The sequence below is a fragment of the Aotus nancymaae genome, unplaced genomic scaffold (genome assembly GCF_030222135.1).
Source record: "Aotus nancymaae isolate 86718 unplaced genomic scaffold, 86718_ANA_hifiasm-v0.15.2.pri h1tg000040l, whole genome shotgun sequence".
In the NCBI taxonomy this organism is placed as follows: Eukaryota; Metazoa; Chordata; class Mammalia; order Primates; family Aotidae; genus Aotus; species Aotus nancymaae.
In genome coordinates, this window is record NW_026988454.1 from 71,326,491 (window position 1) to 71,352,769 (window position 26,279).

Sequence of the window (26,279 nt, forward strand, 5' to 3'; positions counted from 1 at the left end):
AGGAAAAAAAAATGAGAAAATAGTGTTGTATTACCAGTGTTGCATTATTTTGCACATAATACTAATATGTAAAAAAAATAGAATTTGAGTTTAGCTGCTGTTTATATGATTGTCACTATTTTTTTTATAAGATACCAAATAAGAGCAATTTTTAATAACGTACTTTAAATATTACAACAAAGCAAATTTTAAAGAATTTAGCAAACAATCATAATTGCAGTTAATTTTTTACATAAAATCAGAGATTAGGCTGTTTTATTTTAATATTAACGACTGAATATTCTGCCATGTGGCTAGTATTTAAGTCTGGGTAATTAAAAATGATATATAGAAAAGCAGCATTCAATAAATATAAATTTAGTTTATACAAAAAATATTTTTGATCTAAACTTTCGATTTTAAACTTCATAAGGGAACTTTGTGAGATTTTTATAACTGATTTCTCTATAAGATTGTACATAACACTTGCTAAATACTGTATTTGTACATTTTGAATTTCATACATAAAAGTTATTTCATTCACTAATTCATTCCTGCTTTACTGGACCTCCAATACAATGTTAGGTAGCATTCATAATGGGTAGTCTTGCTTGGTTCTGTCTCAGAGAGAAAAATTGCAAGGTTTACCACTAATTATAATACTTGCCAGTAGGGTTTTTGGTAGATATTCTTTTTCAGATTAAATGTTCCTCTGTTTCTGATTTGCCGAGAGTAAACATGAACAAATATTGAATTTTATCAATTCTTCACCACAATACTTTACCTTTAGTCTGTTGTTAATGTAATCAATGGCTTTTCTATGTTAAAGCACTCCTTTCAATCTAGGGTTGACTTCAACTGGATCATGGCAGGCTTTCTTTACATGGTGGTATTTGGTTTGCTCATATTTGAATTTTGCTATCTATGTGAATAAATGACATGGTTCTATGATTTTATTTTGGTTTCATGCTATACCAGCTGCATGGAATATTCCCTTATTTTTTTGTTATGGCAGATGTATTCTTACTATCAGAGTACTTGTTAATAAATACGTTATTTGTTCAGTTTCTAATTTCAACTTTTAATGGTTCTTTTCTCTGGTTAATGAAATTTTTCTTATTTTCTGTATCTCTCAAGATAGAAATAAATAGCATTTGTTATCCTTTATACTGTTTTCATGTATATACAAATAAATGCACCATACTGCCACTTCCTGAAATTGTGTTCCCATTTGGTTTCTGACCTTAAAAAACAATTTATTTTTCAAGAAAAAGAGTAATATTTCAAGAGGCTTTCTCTGGAAACACTTTTTATATAAGTACAAACAATATTTAATTCTATCTATCTATAATTGGTATTTTCTTAATGTTTCAGTTTTACAAGATTAAGAGTTTAATTAATATATTTTCTAATCCCTCACAGATGCATAGCATTTTAACAGTGGAAAAACTAAATATCTTGCCTAATACTCTCTTTTTAAAAAATTGTGACATGCTATTTTTTTAAGTGATTGTGTCCAAACATAAAAATTTCTAAAGCTTACTGCATGCATTTCAGCTGAATTTCTTCCAAACAGATTTCTTTTTTTTTTTTTCATTTGTTATTTTCAAGGCAATTTCAGGGCAAAATTTGTATTACATTAGACTCATCAAATTAACACAATAAAGTGTTTTGATAATGGCTTTTGGTAAAACTTACTCAAAAGTACTTTTATACAAAAACATAAATGTAATCAACTATTTATTTTAAATATAATGAGTAACTCATGATTTTCACTGTGCTGCTTACAATGACCTTTGTTCAGATTTTTAACCTATCCTTTTCAAAAAATAAATACACAAAAACATGTAATACAATCATATACCATAAGTTGAATTGCAAGCAGTTTTATCTTACTACATAGAGCATCATTCTTTTCTTTCATATTGATATGGGTTTGGCTTTTAAAGATTCATTTGACTTTATGGTTAAATTTATTGGTAATTTCATGTAATCTGAGAAGCCTAAAATTCACTACCTTTTAAATGAAATATAGAACATCCAATACAAAAGTGCCACTGTTTTAATTTCAATAAATTTTGGATATATGACTATTTTCGTTCATTAGTTCTTATTTTATCTTTTGATGCCTTAAGTAGTAATTATATAACAACTAAAAAAGGCTATCAACTTTGAAAAATGTTCCTCCCTTAATTGATAGTCGGAATATAATATTGCTACTACTAAGTTCTTTGATTTGACTAAGGACGAATAAGTCTCTATAAGGTAATTAAGCCAAAATAGTAACTAAATTCTCAAGGATAATAATCTGGCAACAAGCCCACAATAACTTTTAGCCTTTAGGTGGATACATAACAACATAGTATAAAATTTAATTTGGAGTACACTTTTTCAAAAGACTAAACATTTTTAGTATAATTTTTAAATTTTATTATTTTAATATTTAAAAAGTAATGCTTTGAGCCATAAAGGCTTTTTGCTTGTGGTTACATCAAGCTTTCATTTAGAAATTATAAATATTTGCAAAAGTAACTGAAATTTTGCTTTTCTTCACTATGAGATGTAAAAGTGTAATTCAAAATTTAAACATAGATTTTTAGACTGTTTCTGTAAGCACTGTAGAGTTTAGGAGCAGCCATGTTTAAATTGGCTAACTGTGGTCAGTTTGAAAAAGTGCGTGAACTTGGTAGGTTCTCTACTGGTTTGTTACTTTGCTGTTTTAGGAGAAGATTAATTCCACAATGGATGTCGGAGCTAATATATGATTATACCCAAAGAAGAAAAAAAAAATAGAAAAACAGCTCCCAAATTAAAAAAAAAATTATGTGTGCATGTTATGTGTGTATGTTTAACACAACTTTATAGATTTAAAAAGTATGTACAGTTAAAGATACTACTTTGTAAGTGCTGCATATCTAAAAAGAAAATACATATAAAGAATGATGACCGGGTACTCCTTCTCATTTGTTAATTGGAAATCAAATAAGACATTTCATAAAGAGAAATGATAGACTTTAACATCTAAAATACAATGTATTTCATATATGTTTTTATTAGGTAAAATTTAACCATTCCATATAACAAAATAGTAATTTTTAATTAGTCTTAAAATCAAACAGAAAAAAAGTTAAACAATTCAAGTAAACATTAATAACAGCAGTTTTTGACAACATTAGTCCTTAAAAGAAACGGTAAAATATTTGGTTTCTATACTGTCAAAATAATTAGACTGATTAAACCATAAAAATTAATAACATATAAAAGAATCCATTATGATTCATGCATTGTATAATTATACCAGTTTGTGTTTTAACAGTTATTAGACTATATTGAATTCCAACATATAGTTTTTTTGAATTAAATAAATTCTTTGCTCTTATTTACTTGTGATCATAGCAATATAAACTGTGCTACAAATAAAAAGGTAAACGGAACGATAATGGATACTTAAGGAAGATTTTAAAATCTTTCCTCTCTAAGAATTAACAGAATTATTAGAGATAATACCTAATGCAGTTGGCTCACCATATTTTTGGGTTCTACACCCATGACTAAGAAATTGCCTACTGAAAATATTTGGGAAAAAAAAAACAGTGTCTGCATTGAAAATATACAGACCTTTTCTTCGTGTCATTGTTCACCAACCAATACAGTATAACAACTATTTACACAGCATTTACATTGTATTAAGTGTTGTAAGTACTCCAGAGATGATTTAATGTATACAAGAGGATGCGCATAGGTTATATGGAACTACTACACCAGTTTGTATCAGGGATTTGATCATCTGCAGAGCTTGGTATCTATAGGGGTAAATGGAACCCAATCCTCCATAGACACTGAGGAATGACTGTAATTATTTTATTAAAAAGGGAGAAAAAAACATATATTAATATAATTATAAACTAGTAAGTAATTATGAGATGAGATGCCATTCTTCTATTGAGAGTAACTTTTTGCAATGAAGACAGAATCTGCCTTAGATTACTTTGAAATCTGTTACTGCTGGCTGGTTAAGGTAATGTGTTGAGGAATCACAACAAAGCTTAGAGGTGAAGTATGTTGTGTGGATTCGCCATGTCTATAATGGGAACAAGACAAAAATTGGTGGTATCTGTGTTGAGAATTTGCTGACCTTGTTTTTATAGACTCTCCCTTAATCTCACAACTATTTCCAAAAATTTATTTTCTGTCGTGGTGGGTTCAAATACACAACATAAACAATGACAAAAATTTCTCTGTGGTAGATACTTCACTAACAAAACTTTAATGAAATATGGTATCTTATAAAAGAATATTAGGTGTGACACTTATAAATTATCCCTAAAATAATATATTCTAGTTAAATAGATATAAGAAAAAATCCACAGGTTACATCTATATAGTTATTACTATATAAGTGCTTGGTTATGTCAAAATATCAGTATAGTGATTTATTGTTTTATTTTCCCATAGAAAATAATGATTACTACTACTGTATTAATTTCCTAAGGCCTAATTTCTCTGAGAAATGACAAATTCCTAAATTATAAACAAATTTAACATTAATAATGCCTCTCTTCAATAACATAATTTATGTCAAAACCACTTTAAAAATAAAATTTTGTCATCTGATGAGCTATTTTATAATAAATTTAGTGCTAATTTATGTTTCTGAATGGATGACTTAATACTCTGAAGATTTATAGGCATTATTTTTTAGCATTATCCTATTGCTCTTCTTAAGAGAACACCTAAGAAATAACATTTATGTAACAGATATACATTTTTTTTTACTATAGTTACAAACATTAATTGTAAGACTACAGTGCATTTTATTTAGTTTTTAAAGAGATTTATCTTTAGTACACAAGTGATCAACTTGTCATAATATGACAAGTTACTGATCACAAGTATTTTAACCTATAGGTATGATAAAAGTCTAACATCTATAAAATGGGGATATTACTATATAAAAATTTTAAAGTATTAACTTTTAAGTAAAATATTAGTTTCTTCATTATACAGTGTTAAACTTAATGTAAAGCCAAACTTCAGGACTTATCCTAGATATAAAATAATTTTCATTTCCATGTCTCTAAAATCTAAAATACTAAGTAAATTTTCTCTATTACTTTCGTTCAAAATAATTTAAAATATTAAAATACAATCTAATGACAGTAATAACATGTTTCTTTCCTAGAAAATATTTGGTCTCTGATTTAAAGACATGAATAATAAAATGGCAACAACTTAAAAACTGGACAAGCTATACTAAAAATGACATTTTGGGCATCATAGCTACATAGTAATTGTGACACAACTGTTTTCCTAATAACTGAGAGGCAATCATTAACTTTCATAAAGGGACTTTCCATAGCTTCTAAAATACAGAATTTAGCACTGTAAAGCAGAAACACTAAACATGCCAAAACACCTAGCAAGCTATAGGTAACCAAAAATCTGCAAGTGAATCATTGTGCTGTAGATAGCAGGCCTTCCTAATACAATTTGGTCATAGTAAGGTGTAATTTATATAATTAAATTAAAAAAAAGACTATTAATTTAAAGCCATTTGAGGTTCATAGCAAAACTGAGAAGAAGTTACAATGATTTTGTTATTCTTAAGAATTTCGTCATTATTGATCAGTTATCTAGAATCTGAACACTAACACAATAAAGTTGATTAAATTATTTAAAAAATACCAAATAAAACATGTACATTATCTTTCAGGGTTTTTTTTTTCTTTGATAGATATCCCAAATATACACACAATCCTATTTCTTTGGGACTAGGATATAAGTATAATTTAACTTGTGCTAAGTGCTTTGGGTAACACAAGCATTTATCTACTGTAAAATAAAAATTCATTGTCATTAAATCAGAATTTTGATTTCAGTCAGAAATGCAGTAAATTATGCCATAAGGAATAATTTGCACAAATTTTGTCTCAGACATTTTCTCAATGTGGTATTGTGAAGGGTAGCAATATTATCTGTAAAGAATTTTAAAAATATTTTTTAAATAGTGTATACTGATTTTGACAGTTTTCTTTCCATAACTCAAAACGAAAGCTACTTTTAAAAATCAGGTGATCCTGATAACTATTAAACTTTAATCAATGCATTAGGAAACAGGCAGCTGGTGATCTAATGCATAAGTTACTCTTTCCTTACTGTATTTTTCAGACCACTTGCGAGTCAGTTCTAGGTAAAGACCTGGTTTATGAGGACGGTAATCTAGATACACTGTATTACTGGTTCTTTTGGGAACAGCTTTTTCAATCTGAGTTCCTTCATGCCACTCATTAAAAGAGGTGATAGATATTAAACTGGGACGTGCCTGAAGTGCTGCATTCAGAGCAATTTCATAATACTTCCCGTTGATTCGGTTCCGAGTGTTTTGCGTGTTCCATGGACGGATGCTGGTATCTATGTATCCTGGGCCCACACTTGGGATAAATATTAAGTTGTATTTATCACAAAATAATTTTAGGCTAGCCCAATTTTGATGTGATGAGCCATAAGTAAAACCATTTGTGGCAAAATATGTGTAAATGCCATCAAAACCACTTTGAAGAATATCATGCTTATGTTTTTCTTCTACTAGAAGGGCAATAAACAATCCATCGTAAGGAGAATTGCGAATACTCTGAGTCCCTGAGGTGGTTAACAGATTGGCCCATTTTTCAGGCTTGGTGATATAGGAATCATAGATATAAAACATAGGAAGAGCATTGCCAGTCCTCGTCTCGTACCTGTAAAAGGCCGGATGACTTCCATATCTAGAATATAAGCACATATAAAAGTGACATGAATATTCATAACTAATTCACATATAAAAACTGTTTACGTACTGAAAATAAAGGAATCAGTACAGCTTGAGCACATCACTCCATTTCTTGGGGGAATCAGTTATGTAAGTGTAATAATTAAAAATGTATTTTTAATTTTACACATTAGAAAATGAGATACTGGATGCATTATCAGACAAGTGATTATCTCATATTGAAGTTTAGAAATGATGACTAATGCTGTAAAAAGCCTATTATTTTCTACATTAATACATAAATTGCCTTTTTGTGTATCAGTAATGTTTTACTGTTGCTGACAAGTTTCTTTGTAAGACTATGGCACCTGTCACAGACTATTAGCAGCAGATTTTTTTTCTAAAAATGAAACCTGCATTAATAAATTCTTTCTTTTTGATCAGACTAGATATAAATGAAAATATCAGCTCTAGGTCCACTGCGATAAAAGAAGCAGTTTACTTTTAATAATCTGAACCTTTTTTCAAACAAGATAAAGCCCTATATTCCTAGGGTTTAGAAAATAATGTCAACTTAGAATATCAAAATTACAGAAATCATACATAGCCTATAAACCTGTAAAACAGTGAAAATAGCAATCTTTCAAAAAGAAAGTGAATTGCAAGGAACTTTAGCAATGTTCCTTGAAATGATGGTGACATTCATTCACTAACAATGTAATTTTATTAAAAATGACAGATCATAAACATTCAAATCTCAAATATAATTTAATGTACTATTCTTAAAACAATAATTGTCACTGGATAACAAAACAATATTTATAAATATTAAAGAAACTCACTTGTCTATAATATACTTGACATTTTTGTACATGTTTTGATCATCTCGATCGCTATATGGTTCTATGTGAAAAGTAACCTAGAACAAACAAAAGAATCAATTAGGGGATAAATTATCTAAAATGTAAAAATAGAAGTATATTTCATATATTTAATAAAGTAACTGATATAATCACCTTCAGATGAATATTTATTGAATACAGAAACTACCAAAGAATTTTTACTAATAAAATTTAATACTAAATAACATGCTAAACATTTTATACTTATCTTGGTTAATCTTCACAACTCCCTAAGGTATTTCTGCTTTCTTAGTGAGGTAATCAAAGATAGACAGAATCTTAAGACAGGTTCAGTAAGTTGCTCAGGGTCACCCAGTTTGCTGGTGGTAATGCTGATAATCTGAATTGCGAGTTCAAATGCTTAACCACTGTGCAATGCTTCTTTTTATGTTTACTCCATATAAAAATATCTATCTTAAATATTTATAACCTATATAAGATATATAGGAAATATTCTATATTCAGATATATGTTTCTTTTAGGAAAAAGACCAAAAAAATATGGTCCAGAAACATCTGGATTTTTTTCAGGCATGTGACAATTAAGCTTAAATTTAAATAAAGTCATTAGAAAATTTCTTTACATGATAAATTCTTCCATATCATTAAAACAACATTTTATAAAATAATCTACATTTAATTCTATTAAAGAATTTATAATAAAATCACAAAATATCTATTAGTGTTATAAAGGACAATAATTTTCATAATGCCTAGGTTATTGTTAATGGTTTAGATATCCCTCAGACATATATATACACACACACACATATATACATTATATATATGTCGATATATAGACAGCAGTAACTACAAATACTTTAAAAATACTGTGCCCAGACTAAAATTTTTTAACTTAAGGGTGGCTATATATAAATCAAGGTAAACTAATTATGGCTAGTAAAGCCATTCTATATGCCACTTCTAACTAGTAAGTCAAAAAATACAGAAGATACTTCTCTTGTGACAATCTATTACAGATTCATAAAACAAAGAACGAGGATGTTCACTTTTATTCCCAGTTTTACAGACTTACCAACATTAATCAAAAATCTTTATGGCAGTGTAAATAAATTTATTGATACTGTTTTAATTTCAGGTTTGGGGCTGTATGAGTATTTATGAAACTAGAGACTTCTTTTTTTGTTTGTTTTTGAGATGGAGTCTTGCTCCATCACCAGGCTGGAGTGCAGTGGCATGATCTCAGCTCACTGTAACCTCCATCTCCTGGGTTCAAGTGATTCTCCTGCCTCAGCCTTCTGAATAGGTGGGACTCCAGGCGCGCATCACCACGTCCAGCTAATTTTTGTATTTTTAGTAGACGGAGTTTCACCATGTTGGCCAGGATGGTCTCCATCTCTTGACCTCATGATCCGTCTGCCTCAACCTCCCAAAGTGCTGGGATTACAGGCGTGAGCCACCAGACCTGGCTGAAACTAGAGACTTCTATTGTGATGTGAAACTCTTCTATTTTCAATTACCTAATTAAAAAAAAATGTATTTTACATTAATCGGTGCTACATGTTTTCACAGAATCAATTTTAAAGTTAAGTAGTATTTAATAAAAATATACTTTTCTACTTTAAACAAAATGAGATTGCAGTAATATTACAAAAAGAAGTTTTTGTCATAAAAAACTAAGATCTAATTCATTTCGCAGAATATTGTTCATATTGCTAGGGTAGAAACTGCTAGGGCAGTTAGATTTCTCAGTAGTTTTGGTATTTGCTTTTTAAATTCAGTTGAAATCAAACTGTCAAGTGTGTAGGTATTTTCATACTATTATATGATGTTACCTTGGGTAATTCTTCCTTCCAATACATCTTCCGTGTTTTCTAAATTTCCATTTTATACATAAAGGACACCATATTTAAGCAGTATGCATCTTGAACTATCTTATATCAAAATGAATTTGCTTTTACAGCTGCAAACAACAAATAGCATGCCATTTTTGTAAACAGCAGATATATATATTTGCAGTAAATGCAAAAAGCTATTACTGATAAATATAAAATATTAAAAAATTTCCCTTATGTATTTCTAATTTCTTAATTATAATAAAACTACTTTGCAGTTTTAATTAATGATGCGATCTAGTCTCCATCTCTCTCTTCCATTTGGAAAAACTGATTAGATCAATTTTAAAATGACAGAATACTATACATAAAATGAAATATTTTTGTTGTCTTTAGAGAATAAGAATATAAACATTTCCTCATTTTGCTTTTAATTTTGATCTTTCCCATCTCTTCCCTACCCTGCATTTTAATAACCTTTAATAAATAAATTTTAATAAACAAAATAAACTTTCTTAAATGAAAATCTGATATTTTTCTCCTTCTCAAACTCCATTCCCTACTTTCACCCCTGTACACCCCCTCATTCCCTGCCACAACAAATATGAGGTAGGTCTTCCCACTCCTATGTGGTGCCTGCCATAATACCTCATACTTTTCTCTTACTGAAATTTACTTGTATTTGTGTCTGACCTCCAGTAGATTACAAAATTATTTAGGGACAGAGTTAATATTTTATTGTTCTTAATACTGTAAGCATCTGGGACTGTATCTGGCACATGGCAGGCACTAAATGAATGAATGCAAGCATAAATAAATGGACTAATGATTTGCATGCAAAAACGAACAACAGTTAAACTCTTAAGTCTGCCATTTATACCGTATTTAGGTAAGGGTCACAAATTTTTAGGTAAGATTTAGGAAAGATTCAAAGGTTTTGCCACGGATTCACAATATTCATTTAACAACAAGGAAAAAGAAAAAGGAGAGGCCATGACTAATATAACATGTTTCAAATGGAGGTGAAAATCATTTTAAAAAGAATCACAGACATATGCACATTTCACATGGTTGAAATCTGCAAAAGCCTGAAAAGCAGATAAAATGACTCTAGAGCCATATACAAAGAAACAATGGATGCTGATAAACCTAATACAAGAAATGTGATTTCTGCATAAAGTAGAAAGAAAATGTGCTATTTTAAAATAACATACTAAATTTATTAAAATGCAAGAAGATTATCAGGGCTGAGTTGGTTTTTTCCCCTAAAATAGTGAGCAAAAAAAAAAAAATCACCGAATCTGCCTAATTTTCTTTTAGTTAGATGAATGATTTAAATTAGTCAAGTTTTGATTAGAAGATGCCATGTAACAAACAACCCCACAATCTCAGTGGCTCTAAAAGACAAACATTTGCTTCTTGAACATAAAATCTATGAATTGGCTTATGATGTCTCTCAAATCAGCTCCATGTGTCTGTCATTCTGAGTCCTAGGCAGAAGGGGGCATGCTTTTCTCATAAAAGAGAGAATAGGAGCACAATCATGCAAGCACATAGTAAACATTACCTTTTCTCACATCTCACAGCAAAAGCAAGTCATAAGGCCAAACCAACAAGAATGGGGCAGGAAGTATACTTATTCTTTGCATGGAAGGGAAGGAAAAACAGAATACTTGCTAAACAATGACAGAATATACCAAACATCTCTATCATGTCTCACTCAAAAAACTGTTCCATTGCTGTGTTCTTAATGGTGCAGGAGAGAAGATATAGAGGAAGGGATCCAGCTCTGATTTTTAAAAAAAATATATTTTATTGCACTTTAGGTTCTGGGGTACATGTGAAGAACGTGAAGGACTGTTGCATAGGTACATACATAGCAATGTGGTTTGCTGCCTCCATCCCCATCACCTATATCTGGCATTTCTCCCCATGTTATCCCTCCCCAACTCCCTACTCCCCCACAGTCCCTTCCTTAGTCCCCCCCCAACAGACCCCAGTATGTGATGCTCCCCTCCCTGTGTCCATGAGTTCTCATTGTTAAACACACACCTATGAGTGAGAACATGCGGTATTTGATTTTCTGTTCTCAGTTTGCTGAGAATGATGGTTTCCAGGTTCAGTCATGTCCCTACAAAGGACACAAAATCATGGTTTTAACGGCTGCATAGTATTCCATGGTGTGTATGTGCCATATTTTCCCTGTCCAGTCTATCAGTGATGGGCATTTGAGTTGGTTCCAGGTCTTTGCTATTGTAAACAGTGCTGCAATGAACATATGTGTGCATGTGTCTTTGTGATGGAATGATTTATAATCCTTTGGAATATGTACTCAGTAATGGGATTGCTGGGTCAAATGGAATTTCTATTTCTAGGTCCTCGAGGAAGCGCCACACTGTCTTCCACAATGGTTGAACTAATTTACACTCACACCAACAGTGTAAAAGTGTTCCTATTTCTCCACATCCTCTTCAGCATCTGTTGTCTCCATATTTTTCAATGATTGCCATTCTAACTGGCATGAGATGGTATCTCAATGTGGTTTTGATTTGCATTTCTCTAATGACCAATGATGATGAGCTTTTTTTCATATGTTAGTTGGCCTCATATATGTCTTCTTTTGAAAAGTGTCTGTTCATATCCTTCGCCCACTTTTGAATGGGTTTGCTTGTTTTTTTCTTGTAAATTTGTTTTAGTCATTTGTAGATTCTGGATATTAGCCATTTGTCAGATGGGTAGATTGCAAAAATGTTTTCCCATTCTGTCGGTTGCCAGTTAACTCTAATGATTGTTTCTTTTGCTGTGCAGAAGCTCTGGAGTTTACTTATGACCCTCTTCACAGAACTGGAAAAAAACACCTTAAACTTCATATGGAACCAAAAGAGAGCCCACATAGCCAAGTCAATTCTAAGCAAAAAGAACAAAACCAGAGGCATCATGCTACTGGACTTCAAACTATACTACAAGGCTACAGTAATCAAAACAGCATGGTACTGGTACCAAAACAGAGATATAGACCAATGGAACAGAACAGAGGCCTCGGAGGCAACGCCACACATCTACAACCATCTGATCTTTGATAAACCTCACAAAAACAAGCAAGGGGGAAAGGATTCCCTGTTTAATAAATGGTGGGAAAACTGGCTAGCCATGTGCAGAAAGCAGAAACTGGACCCCTTCCTGACACCTTAAACTAAAATTAACTCCAGATGGATTAAAGACTTAAACCTAAGACCTAACACCATAAAATCCCTAGAAGAAAACCTAGGCAAAACCATTTAGGACATAGGCATATGCAAGGACTTAAATGACTAAAACACTAAAAACAATAGCAACAAAGCTAAAACAGACAAATGGGATCTAATTAAACTCCAGCTCTGATTTTTATACTCTCTGCAAAACCAGCCTACTCAATGACAGTTATAAGTGCAACAGCCTTTTCTCTAGCAAACATGCAGAGAAGTATATTTTAAAAGTATCGCATTAAAAAAATCATGATTTAAATTTTAGTTTCACTCACTTATACTTCAAAAAACACCCTAGTCACATTTGCTAAAGATAATGAAAAATAACTAAAGCACCAATCATTTGCTTTTCTTGCAGGTTTGTTTATAATTTAAAAGGCACTTACCTAAAATGACTCTTGGTTGAAGTTAACAAATCAAAATTACAATCACAAAATATTTAATGACTAATATGAGTAAAAACATTATGTAATCAAAATGAATGAGCTATAACAAAAGCTTAACTGTGAGACACATTCGTTCCCTAAAAATACTCCATCCCTAAACTAAAAGGAATAAAAATAAAGAAAAATTATTTTTACCTCCCAAAGTAAAAAGAGCAAAAATAAAACAAACAAACAAACAAACAAAAAACTAATTAAAGGAGAAACACATCAATAAAGATTAAAGGAGAATTAATACATTAAAACCCTTAGAATTTTTTAAAAATAAAATTAATAAATGGAAGAGTTTTTGCGGGGAGGGGAGTAATCTAATTAAGATTAATCAACATGTTGGAAAAAGGGCAGAGTATTTCCATGCTTTGATGATGATTAGCCAGAAAAAAAGAGATGTTACTAATGAACACATTTTACACTTAAAGTTTTAGATGTGGTCAGTTATATGCATTTGAGGCTCCCATTTGCCAGCACACAACCTATAACTTCATTAATCTTTTCCTATCAGATTGCCTCAGCATATTAAGTAATACTAGAAGGTATCGTCATTCATTAAACATATCAAAATTTCCTTATATTAGCAAGAAAAAGGAAAGTTTGCCATTCTTTAAAAGAAACAGAATTTACTACATTTTATTGAATTAGGAAAAATACCTGTTCCACAGCAACAGAAATCATAGACAAATCCAATAATAAAACTATCTAGGAAAAATACCTGTTCTACAACAACAGAAATCATAGACAAATGCAATAATAAAACTATCTTATGACTTCAATGCCATTGTACAAATGAAGGGGATAAGCCAAGAAGATCAAGGAACTAATATAAGACTCCAGTGCTACTCAGTTGGAACAAGCTTCAGTCTCATGATTCCAGGTCTATTCTTTGTCTATATATAGCTCCTTACCAGACATGAGGCCAAGAAACTGTTCTAAAAATTTTCGAAAACATTGGTCTATGATGTTCCAAGTTTTTCTGATTATTAGATATAAAATCTGTAGCACAGAGAGATCAAGTATGTTGGCAATATTAAACAGGCAATTAGTGGTCGAGCTCGTCACACTCTCCTTCTACACAGACACTTTAAACAAGAGAAAAAGCCAACCAATCCTCATATATCATAACATTTTCATTTTCTCTTTAAAAACTTCCTGAAAGCACTAAAAAATAGCCAGTTACTTGAGTTCCCATCTCCCAGGATTTTGGCAGGGACCAGACAGAAGAGCAGCCCTGGACTTGTTTTGTGGAAGATAAATCAATCACTTACCCAATCTCAGACTGGGTGCCAGAACCTGGGGGCTTGCCTATTTTCAGATTTCAAATGCCAATAAGAACTCACTGAAAGGCATCAAGGGACATGGTAGGTGACAGCTCTTGGCTAGTGAGCTAATTTGAGAGACGCCGTCTTAAGAGTTTCAGGACAGTAAATCAGAAAGAAGAGGCAGCTTTACGGACAAGAATAAAAAAATGCTTGCCTATTTAGCTCTTTCTCACTCCCTAGAGTTCCATTTCTATTCTCCAATAACTACTCAGTTTCTAGATTGCAAAAGGAAAATTAATATAAAACTAACGTTTAATATTTTTATTTGAAATGCAACATTTCAACATATCTTACAGGGCTCAATTACCAGTACTGGACAAACCAGACTGTCCTCCATTAGAATATAAATGCGAGAAGCTACAGAGCAAATAAAAAGCTTCAGCAAATTTTAAGAGTGGTAGCAATCTTGAGATCAGGGTAAATGGTCTCCAGTTGAAAGACACTAAATCACTTTTTTTTTTTTTTTGAGATAGATTCTCACTTTGTCGGCCAGGCTGGAGTGCAGTGGCACAATCTCAGCTCACTGCAACTTCTGCTTCCCAGGTTCAAGTGATTCTCAAGCCTCAGCCTCTCAAGAAGTAGCTGGGACTACAGGTGTGCATCACTATGCCCAGCTAATTTTTGTATTTTAGTTGAAATAGGCTTTCAACATGTTGGCCAGGCTGGTCTCGAACTCCTGGCATCAAGAAATCCACCCACCTTTGGCCTACCAAAGTGCTGGGATCTGTATACAGGCATGAGCTACTGTGCCCAACCTCACATTTTCATTAAGATTTGCAAACACAATGCATTGAACAAGAAGAATAAACTCTAAGAAACATAAGCAAGTAGAGAGTAAGAGTTACCTGATGTCCAAGGACACAGAATATAGAGGATAAAACCAAAATAAAAAAATAAAGCAGTTTCGTCAGGGAAAAATAATGAATAAATATTATTTTTACACCTGATTTTTTGAATTACATATTATAATTCCATATTAAGTGCCAGGACTCTGTATCCATCTCTTTCCCCATACTGAGACTAATGTTATACTCTTTAATTTCCACAATGTATACTGTATATTGTTATCTGAGAAGACAAATTTTCCCCTCATTTTTTAAAAAGTCTTACTTGATTCTAACATATTTATAAACTTTGGAATTAGTCTGTTAATTCTGTGTTTAAAATCTCATTAGAATTTCTAACTATGATTGCATTAAATTTATAAATGTTATTAAAAGAAATAGAAATGTTTGCAAGATTGACTACTTCTGCAATTTGAATCTTCTTATCAAAAGTCACGGAATGTCATATATGCAGCTTTTTCTTATCTTTTGATAAAATGCTAAAGATTTCTTTGCATACATTTTTGATGTTATTTTCAATGTACTATTTGCCATTTCGTGCTGTAATATAGAAATCTTACTGAATTGTACATAGTTTCATTCCGGGTACCTTACAAACTCATTATTTCTAATAGTTTTTAGACAATTTTCAGGAGTTTTGTAGGTATTTGTCATTTGCAAAGAAAACAAAATCATTCTATTTAGAACTATTTCTTTTTGCATTTTTTAGTTAAACTGCTTTTAGAATCTCCTTAACAGTACTAAATCACAATCTTGTGCTGATCTTGGTTGAATGAGCATGACACTACTTTTTCTCCATCAGACATAGTGTTTGAAATAAGATACTAAGAAACACCCTTTATCAAACTAAAGAAATTTGGTTACTAAGGACTTTATTAACAATGAATTTTTATTTACTAAAATTTTCAGTATCTGTTAAGATGATCATGTTTTACCTTCTTTAAATAACCAGTGAAGTTTTATTTACTTAGTGCTTACTCTGTGCCAGACAGGAATCTATGTTTTATATCTATTATCTCATATATTATTCTTTATAAGCACTCTGTATGTAAGGAAGGTTTTCTTGCTATTTCCATTTTAGAAATGAAGAAACTGAGACATGAGTCATTTATATAGCTACAAAGTGGTTGAGCCAGATTGAATGTAGGCCTGAATTTAGATTCAGATTTCATATGCTTAGAGCCATTCTTAAATCCTTGCTAATAAACACTTCTTATCAAAATCTCCTTTAGGAATTTTCAATCTATCTTTATTGGTGAGATCAGTCTCTAAGTTTCTTTCTTGTTCTATCCTTTTTTAAATAAAAATTGTGCTATTGTAGAATGAATTCAGAATTTTTCTGTGGTTGTGATTCTTCAGGATGGCCCCCCTGACATCCACCTCCTAGTATTCACAACTTTGCAGTTCCCTCCCACATTGTGCCAATGGGACAGAAGTGATAACATGTCACTGCAAAGATTTATGTCAAAAAACAACAACAACAACAACAACAAAACAATTCTGCAGCCCCGATATTAGATTCTCTCTCAGATCTTTTCGTATAGTGAAGCCAGAGGCCCATATATAGAAGTACAGAGTCTCCCAGTTCATCTACTGCAAGGAACTGAGGCCTGTCAACCATCACTGAGAAAGTTGTTAGTGGATCCTCCAGTTTCAGAAGACTGCAGCACCAGCTAATAGCTTGCCTGTAACCTCCTTGAGAGACTCTGAACCAGACATTCCCAACTAAGCCCCACTTCCAGATACTTGACCCTTAGAAATTGTGTGAGGTAACAAATGTTTATTGTTTTAAGTACCAAGTTTTGGAATAATTTGTTACGCAGCAATAGATAATGAGTATAGTTGACACTGTATTTCAATTATCATAAAAATCAACTATTCTGAATACAACTGACAAGTAAACCTGGTACTTTGGGGAAGACATTTGTTCAATTACCTTTTATATATTTTTTTCTAGGATAGTCAATTTAGATTCTTTAAATCTCTTTCTGGTTATAATTTTTGTGAATTTATTAGAATTAATGTTGCTATCTAATACATGACCAATTTTTAAAAAGTATTTTTGGATATTAAAAACAGTGCTTATTTACTTGCTATTTAGTAGAAAATTTTCCTTTGTAGTGCTATTTAATTCCTTTTAACCATCACTCCTGTTGGTTTCCATGATTCATTAATTTATGAAAGAAATAATATCTTAGACTATGAGAAATGTTCCCTCATTTGTAACACACCTTAATTTCTGCAACAAATATATTTGATTTTCCAATATCTTCAAACTTTCACCTGTATTCTATATGTACACAGGTGTGTATTTGTATGTGTGTGCATGTTAAATAAGGTTTAAATGAAAATTGGATTTTGAAAAATATTTGAGTAAGTTTATTTTTTAACTACTTTATAAATATGTAAAGTTATATGGCAATACTACTAGATTTTAGTAGATGTTTGACATCTAAGACATGTAGACACATAAATCTTCACTACTGTATTATCTTCACAAAAGAACCTTTCAATTTCTCTTTTCTACAATAAAATAAAAAAATAAATATAAAATATGATTAGAAACACAGTAAAGAATCTAAAATATAATTTAGATAAGACTGAAATTCCTATTAATTACAGAAATTTTCTGTATGAAATATAGTATTTAAAAGATTCTAAGTCATTATCATTTTTAATTAAAATAACTATTTCAAAAATGTTATTACTATCCTCTTGTCCAAAAGAATTAACTTATGTATATCTTGAAAATAAAATAAAATACCTTCAGGTTATATTTATGAGCTTTATCCAAAATAGTAGGTACCAAGTTGTCAGTAGGCTCTCCATTTTCATCATTTACATTAGGTGGGTACCAAGAGAGGGCTAGTACACCTAATAGGAAAGACCAAAAACAAAGGGAAAAGACAGGAACATGAATGCAGATATTCTTAAAAGGGCATAGTAAGTACCAAATAGTTAACAATAAAAGAACATATTTACACAAAGTGGTCTTGTTAAGTTCCTTCAGATTACATAAGGTTATTTGATTTCTTTGTCAATATTTATGACCTCTTTAGGTCATAAAAAGGCATTAATATGCTTTTGTAAAAGTTAACAGACTTTTATTTTAGAGTAAGTTTTAGGTTTACATAAAAATAGCAACATATGGAGTTCTCATGTACTCTTCTTCCTACCTGCCCCCACCCTCCACATGGTTTTCCCTATTACTAACATCTTTCATTGGTGTGGTATATATGCTACAATTGATGACCCAATATTGAAAGATTTTTATTAACTGAAGTCCATAGTTTACATTATGGTTCAAGCTTTGTGTTGTACGGTTCAACAGGTTTTGACAATTCCATTATACCGTATGCCCTCCATTACAGTAGCAGACAAACCAGCTTTACAGGCTCTATAAACCCGCTGTGCAATACTGATTCAACCCTGTTCCCTCTCCCCCTCACCCCTAGCAATAACTGAGCTTTTTACTGCCTATAATTTTGCCTTTTCCAGAATGTCATGTAGTTGCAATCATAAAGTATGTAGCTTTTTAGAACTGGCTTCATTCGTTTAGCAACTTGTATTTTAGATTCCTTCATATCTTTTCATAACTTGACAGTTCATTTCTTTTTACTGTTGCATAATATGCCACTGTATGTATGTTTATACATTCACCTAATGAAGGACATCTTGGTAGTTTCTGATTTTTGGCAATTATGAATAAAACTGCTATAAACATTTGTATGCTGTTTTTGTGTAGATCAACATCTTTTAACAGAAGATTCGAACATAATAAAATAATTATTGCTCCTCTCTGTAGTGCCTGCCTACTTATTTTTAAACTGATAAATTACCTGTTAGAAGTATAAATTACATGGAAATCACAAACTAGAGACAGAATATTTATGATCAATTAATTCAAAGCCTCGTTATATACAGAAAGAAATGGGCAGTCATTAGAAAGATGGCACTAATTTCTAGATAAATCAATAGACTCTTTAAGGCAGGGAAATAAGTAACAATGGTATCAAAAGGAAGCATGTGGAAACCAAGAAATTGAAGTTAAGAAACTGCCAGAAAACTACATCATTTTAAGACCTAAGTTCTGTGCTAGCCATGCCATGTTCAAATAAGTCCCATCTAGGGCAACAAAATCAAAGTTAACAGAAAAATAATGCCTATGTCCCCTATCTACTCTGAAAAGAAGAATGGCAACTAGAACAAAAGATGGAAAAAACAACCTATTACATATGAGGCTTCGGGGAAACTCTGGCTAGCCAGAGGGAGGCACAGCCTAGAGAGGAATGCTGGTGAGAAAAGTGTCTGGAGACAATTAATCCAGCATTTTATAAGCAATCACTTATAATCTTGTAAGATTACTAGCCCAGCTTATAAGAAGAATATCACCAATGAAAATAAGAAAGACAACAAAAGTTGTATCAAAGACAACAAAAGTTGTATCAATGTGAGACCAGCAAAAAATTATTTTATGCAAAAAAGAAAAAAATTATAAAAAAATAAATATTAAACAGAAAGATTATGCCATGAATCACATGTAAATTATAAGCAATGTATTTTTCCATAAAAGTAAAAATAAAACAAGACTCTTGTTTCTAATAATAGTGGACTAGCTTAAAATAACAGTTGGTCTAATAGTAGACCAAGCACTCTCCATGAAAATAACCATTATTATTACATAAAACATGGGGAGAAAATGTCTTAAAGTCAAAGAGCTGAAAAGTGTAAGAAATTTCCTGGCCAAATTGAAGGAAAAATGTGAACCCAGAAAGATAAGTAAGCAAGGATCTGTTTCCCCCAAGCAAAATTAACAGAAGTAAACCAACTCTCAAAACAGTGAATTAAATTATAGGTTCACAATGCTTGTACAGTCCTCTAGCTTTAAACCTAATTTAAGGTAACCCAGAAATGGTATTCCAAACAGTTACCAGGCAAAAGCAAAAGAAAATCCTTTCTGGACAAAGGCATCTTCTTCTTGGGCCTCAAATTATTTACAAAAGGTATTTTTAAAAAAAACAATAAATAGTATATAATCAAAGATAAGGAAGAACACAAAGAAATAAAACACCATGCACAAGAATCAGCAGAAACAAGACAACATAAACAACCTGGGAAAACTTTAGATATTGCCATTACATATACTTTTAAAAAATTACCTTCATAGTTTAAAAGAGAAACGATAAAAAGCACTTACCTTGAAAAATTCAGAAAATTGTTATTTTTGTCCTTTTCCTAATTTATCTACTATTTTTCATTTCTTTTTGTGAGAGGCAGGGCAGTATAGTAGAATATGCACGGGCTTCAAACATGTATTCAAATATCTCACCAGTTTTCAGCTACATGAATTAAGGGCAAGTTAACTTCTTGCTTCTGTGGCCTCACCATCACAACACAGGTAATTCTTACCTTTCATGATATACTTCAGGTACACAAATAAAATTCCATTTAATAGACTATAGTATTCAATAAATATTAGTCCAACTACAATGTTCTGTTTTTTTCTCACATTTTTCCCTCCCTCTTCAACCATACCCCTCTCCTAGTATGCATACACACGTACACACAGGATCTTTTGTATCTTTTTTTTTCCCTTTTTTGAGATGGGATTCTCACTCAGTCACCAGGCTGAAGTTCAGTGGCATGATCTTGGCTCACTGCAACCTTTGCCTCCCAGGTTCAAATGATTCTCCTGCCTCAGCCTCCCCAGTAGCTGGGATTACATGAGTGCACCAACACACCTGGCTAATGTTTGTATTTTTAGCAGAGACGGGGTTTCACCATGTTGGCCAGGATGGTCTCAATGATCCGCCCACCTGATCTCATAATCCGCCCACCTCGGCCTCCCAAAGTGCTGGGATTACAGGCATGAGCCACCTTGCCAGCAGATCTTTTGCAACTTAATACTATGATCTCCATTGCACCATTTCTTTACTCTTTTCCTCCAGCTTGATTACATTCTAGTTTCATGCTATCCAAAATAAGCCCAGATCTACCATATAAATTAAAATTTAAAAGAATTTAGTTTTCTTGCACAATCAACTAGCTACATTTCAAGTGTTCAATAGCCACATATGACCATGTATCTACTGTATTCAACAGCACACATATAGAACATTTTCATCATCACAGAAAATTCTACTGGACAGCACTGCCAGATTATTCTAATTATCCTAATAAACTAACCACCTCATTCTTGGTCTAGTAATTTCTCTTCCCCTTTTACCCTCTTTGCAAGTATTCTATATGGCTTGGGAGGAATATTCTTTCTTCTCTCTTACAATGTTATGTTTCAGCTTCTTTATTGCATCAATTATGACTTCCAGATATCTAATTCTATCCCTATACTGTGATCCATATTCCAATTAATCATTATACAGTGATCTACAGTACTGAATAAATACTAGCCTGGGAACCATGCCAGTGATTGTCTTACTTCTGAGGAGTGCTGGCAATTTACAATGGCCATGAATCCTTGATAGTAACCAGAGAAGTATCTATAAAAAAGCCAACTGAGTATCACTTATAAGTAAAATCTACTACTGTGTATTTCTGTCATCCTAATTACTTAGCAAATTCTAGGATGCTCTTTGAAGTCCAATCTTAAAATATTAGCAAACTAATTACAAACAATCATGTCATATTGCTCATGTCATCCTTCCATATCCCTTATTACAGGACTTTCAATATAACTGATAGTCAAATTTTTTTTGTTGTTAGTAAAGTGATACATTCAAGTAATAGTTAAGAATATAGGGTAAAAAAATCAGATAGGCCTAGAGAATTGAGTCCTTATTCTGTTACTTGATAGCTATATATCTTTAGATAAATTATTTTACGTTAAGTTTCCACATCTGTAAAATGAAGGGTAAGTTCACTTGATAATCCAAATGTTTGTTTCAAAAAGCGCAAATGAGAGAATGCATTGCACGAAGTAAAAACACCTAAAAAGTGACTATAAATAACATTTAATAACAAGAAGACAGTATAATTATAGATAAACTTGGATACCTTGAGTCCCTAAAAATTTGTTGTATGTTCATAGGAAACTTAGTGCCTCTTTTAAACATCTCAAACAAACTAAAACTTTAAGAGAAAAAAAGGCTAGATCATTTTCAGACATAAACACAACTATCACTGTCCTACTCAGGGTGACATACCTTTAAAAAACCATTAAAAGGTACAGAAAAAAGCAAGAAAAAACAATTCACTGCCATGTGACAAAGCAATCAATAGAACCAGACTCACATACGAGACAGATGTTAGAATCATCAGAGAGAGAATTTACAATTATTGTAATAAATATCTTAAAGGATCTAATGGGAAAAGTACCTAACACACAATTTTGGTAAGAAAATTCAGGAGAGACATGGGAACTGTAAGAACAAATAGAAATAGATCAATGGAATGGAACAGAGGCCTTGGAGGAAATGCCACACCTCTACAACCATCTGATCTTTGACGAACCTCACAAAAACAGGCAATGGGGAAAGGATTCCCTGTTTAATAAATGGTGTTGGGAAAACTGGCTAGCCATGTGCAGAAAGCTGAAATTGGACCCCTTCCTAACACCTTATACAAATTAACAACAGATGGATTAAAGATTTGAACATAAGACCTAACATCATAAAAACCCTAGAAGAAAATCTAGGAAATACCATTCAGGACATAGGCATAGGCAAGGACTTCATAACTAAAACACCAAAAGCAATGGCAATGAAAGCCAAAATAGACAAATGGGATCTAATTAAACTCCAGAGCTTCTGCACAGCAAAAGAAACTATCATTAGAGTGAACCAGCAACCAACAGAATGGGAAAAAATTTTTGCAATCTACCCATATGACAAAGGGCTAATATCTAGAATCTACAAAGAACTAAGAGATAGCATGGGGAGAAATGCCAGATATAGGTGAAGGGGAGGAAGGCAGCAAATCACACTGCCATGTATGCACCTATGCAACAATCTTGCATGTTCTTCACATGTACCCCAAAACCTAAAATGCAATAAAAAAAAGAGGTAAAACTCATAAAAAAAAAAAGAACTAAAACAAATTTACAAGAAAAAAAAAACAACCCCATCAAAAAGTGGGAAAAGGGTATGAACAAACACTTTTCAAAAGAAGACATTTATGAGGCCAAGAAACATATGAAAAAATGCTTGTAATCACTAGTCATTAGAGAAATGCAAATCAAAACCACACTGAGATACCAGTTAGAATGGTGATCATTTGTGACTGGCTTATTTTGCTTAACATCAAGTTTCATTCATGTTGTAGTATGAGTCACAATTTCTTTCCTTTTAAAGACTCAATAATATTCTATCAAATAATATATATCACATTTTTGTTTATCCATTCATTCATCCATGAACACTTAATTGGCTGCCAACTCTTGATATTGTGAGTAATAACGATATAAACTTGAGTGTAAAAATATCTCCTTGAGCTCCTGATTTAAATTGTTTGGTGTATATATCTAGAATTAAAAGTGCTGAATCACATGGTAATTCTATTAATATGAATGTTTTATACTGTTATTAGTGGAATTTTCTCTGCATCATATTTTGTAATTGGTCCTTGGTGGCATATAGAAAAATATATTGGATTTTGTATATTTCCTATGTTTTTTTATCAGTGGTTCTTAAGCTTGGATGCATATTAAAGGCATCTGGGAGCTTTTAAAAAAATTTTTTTTAAAAAAGGAGAAATACCTAAAGTAGATGACAGGGGGATGGATGCAGTAAGCCACCATGGCATGTGTATACCTATGTAACAATCCTGCACGATCTGCACATGTACCCCAGAACTTAAAGTATAATAATAATAAAAAGAAATAGATAAAGAAAAACTTTAAAATGAAGAAAACAAACAAAAAAAAAGAACAAATAAAACAGGCTGGGTGCGGTGGCTCACACCTGTAATCTCATCACTTTGGGAGGCTGAGGTGGGTAGATCATGAGGTCAGGAGTTCCAGATCAGCCTGGCCAAGATGGTGAAATGACACCTCAACTAAAAATACAAAAATTAGCCAGGTGTGGTGGTGGGCACTTGAAATCCCAGCTACTTGGTGGGCTGAGGCACATAATTGCTAGAACCCAGAAGGAGCCACTGTACTCCAGCCTGACAGGGCAAGACTCAGTCTCAAAAAAAAAAAAAAAAAGTACAAATAAAACAGAAATGCCAGGGATGAAAAACTATTTAAAAAGATGAATTAGGGCCTTTAATAAGCTCAGTGACAGAGCTGAGGAGACAATCAGGAAATTTCAAGACAAGTCAAAAGAAATTATCTTACCCAAATTACCATAATGAGAAAAAAGACTGGGGAAAAGAATAGAACAATGCATCTAGTAGTTGTGAAATAAATATCAAAGTTCTAGTACACATGTAAATGGAAACCCAGAAGAGGTAGAAGGTTCACCTGAAACAAATAATCGGGCCAGGCCCGGTGGCTCAGACCTGTAATCCCAGCACTTTGGGAGGCCAAGGCAGATGGATCATAAGGTCAGGAGCTCGAGACCATCCTGGCCAACATGGTGAAACCCTGTCTCTACTAAAAGCACAAAAACTAGTTGGGAGTAGTGGTGCGCACCTGTAGTCCCAGCTACTCGGGAGGCTGAGGCAGGAGAATAGCTTGAACCCAGGAGGCAGAGGCTGCAGTGAGCCAAGATTGCACCACCGCACACCAGTCTGGCGACACAAGACTCCTTCTCAAAAAAAGAAAAAAATAATCACTAAGAGTTTTGCAAAATTAATGAAAGACACAAAGCAATAGATTAAAAAATTCAGAGAATACCAAGAAGGGTAAATACCAAAGGCAACAGGAATAACAACTAACCATAACATTTTCGGACTACTAAAAACCAAGATACAAAAAAAGAAAAAAAGAAAAAAATTAAATGCAGTCAGAAAACAACAACGACGAACATATCCATACAGGAAAATGAGGATATAAAAAGATTCTTTTAAATTACAGCACACTAACCATCAGAAACCATGAAATACAGAAGACAGAAGAAAAAGAAGAAAAAAAGAAATGGAGTAAATTTTCAAAATTCCAAAAGAAAACAATTCCCAAAAACCTGCCCATTTAGAATTCCACAGCAGATGAAACATCTTTGAAAATAAAGAATACAAACAAAATTTGAAAGTATTCATTGCAAGGAGACCAGTAAAACAAGAAAAGTTAAACGAAATTTTTAAGAGAGAAATAAGTATGATACTAGACATTCACTTAGATCTACATTAAAATATAGAGGGGAAAACTGGAAATGAAATAAATGTAAAAAAAATTCTTACTTTCAATAACCATGAAAAACAACTGATTATCAAAAGCAGTGATCAGCAAACTATGACCCAGGGGCCAAATCTTGCCTTTTGCAGGGCAATTCATCTATATGTTTGTTTATTTATTGATTATGGCCATTTTCACACGATAAGAGAGCTGAGTGCAGTATGCAAAGAGAGTGAGGGACTCACAAAATGAAAAATATGTATTCGGTGGTCCTTTACAGAAATGCTTTCTAACCTCTGGTCTACAGCAATGATAGTAAAATATCATGTCTTATCTGACAGAATTATGACAATAGCAAAGTATGGGAGGGACACACTGGGAATATCAGTAATGAAGACCTTACATTATACACGAAGCATGTATCATTTGCAAGTAGAGTGTGATTATATAAAGATATATTTGGAGAATTCTGAGTTAATGACAAAAAAGAAAAAAGTTATAAATGATAAATAAATACTGCAGACTAAATGTTATCATAAAAATTGTTCAACTAGTGGAAAAGAAAACAGAAAAAAAGAAAAAAGGAAACAAAGAATAAAACTGAAGCTGTCAACAAGATGGTAGATTTAATCAATCCAACCATATCAATAATCATATTAGGTACAAATAGTATAATGGCACCAAGTTAAAATATAATTTTCAAGTTGTATTAAAAAAAGGAGAACCCAACCATATGCAATGTACAAGAAAACCACTTCAAAGACATAGATAAAAT

General features: G+C 32.2%; 1 protein-coding gene across 1 annotated transcript in view; it reads right to left on the reverse strand.

The window, feature by feature from the left end:
• Positions 1 to 4,227: 4,227 nt before the first annotated feature.
• Positions 4,228 to 26,279, reverse strand: part of MANEA (mannosidase endo-alpha) — a 33,587-nt gene continuing 11,535 nt past the window's right edge. Inside the window, exons 3-5 of the mRNA XM_012444297.3 lie at positions 18,038 to 18,147; positions 7,570 to 7,646; positions 4,228 to 6,743 (exon numbers count right to left, since the gene is read on the reverse strand). Coding sequence (XP_012299720.1) covers positions 6,086 to 6,743; positions 7,570 to 7,646; positions 18,038 to 18,147 — 845 coding nt within the window. The 3' untranslated portion in view covers positions 4,228 to 6,085. The remainder of the gene's footprint in view (positions 6,744 to 7,569; positions 7,647 to 18,037; positions 18,148 to 26,279) is intronic.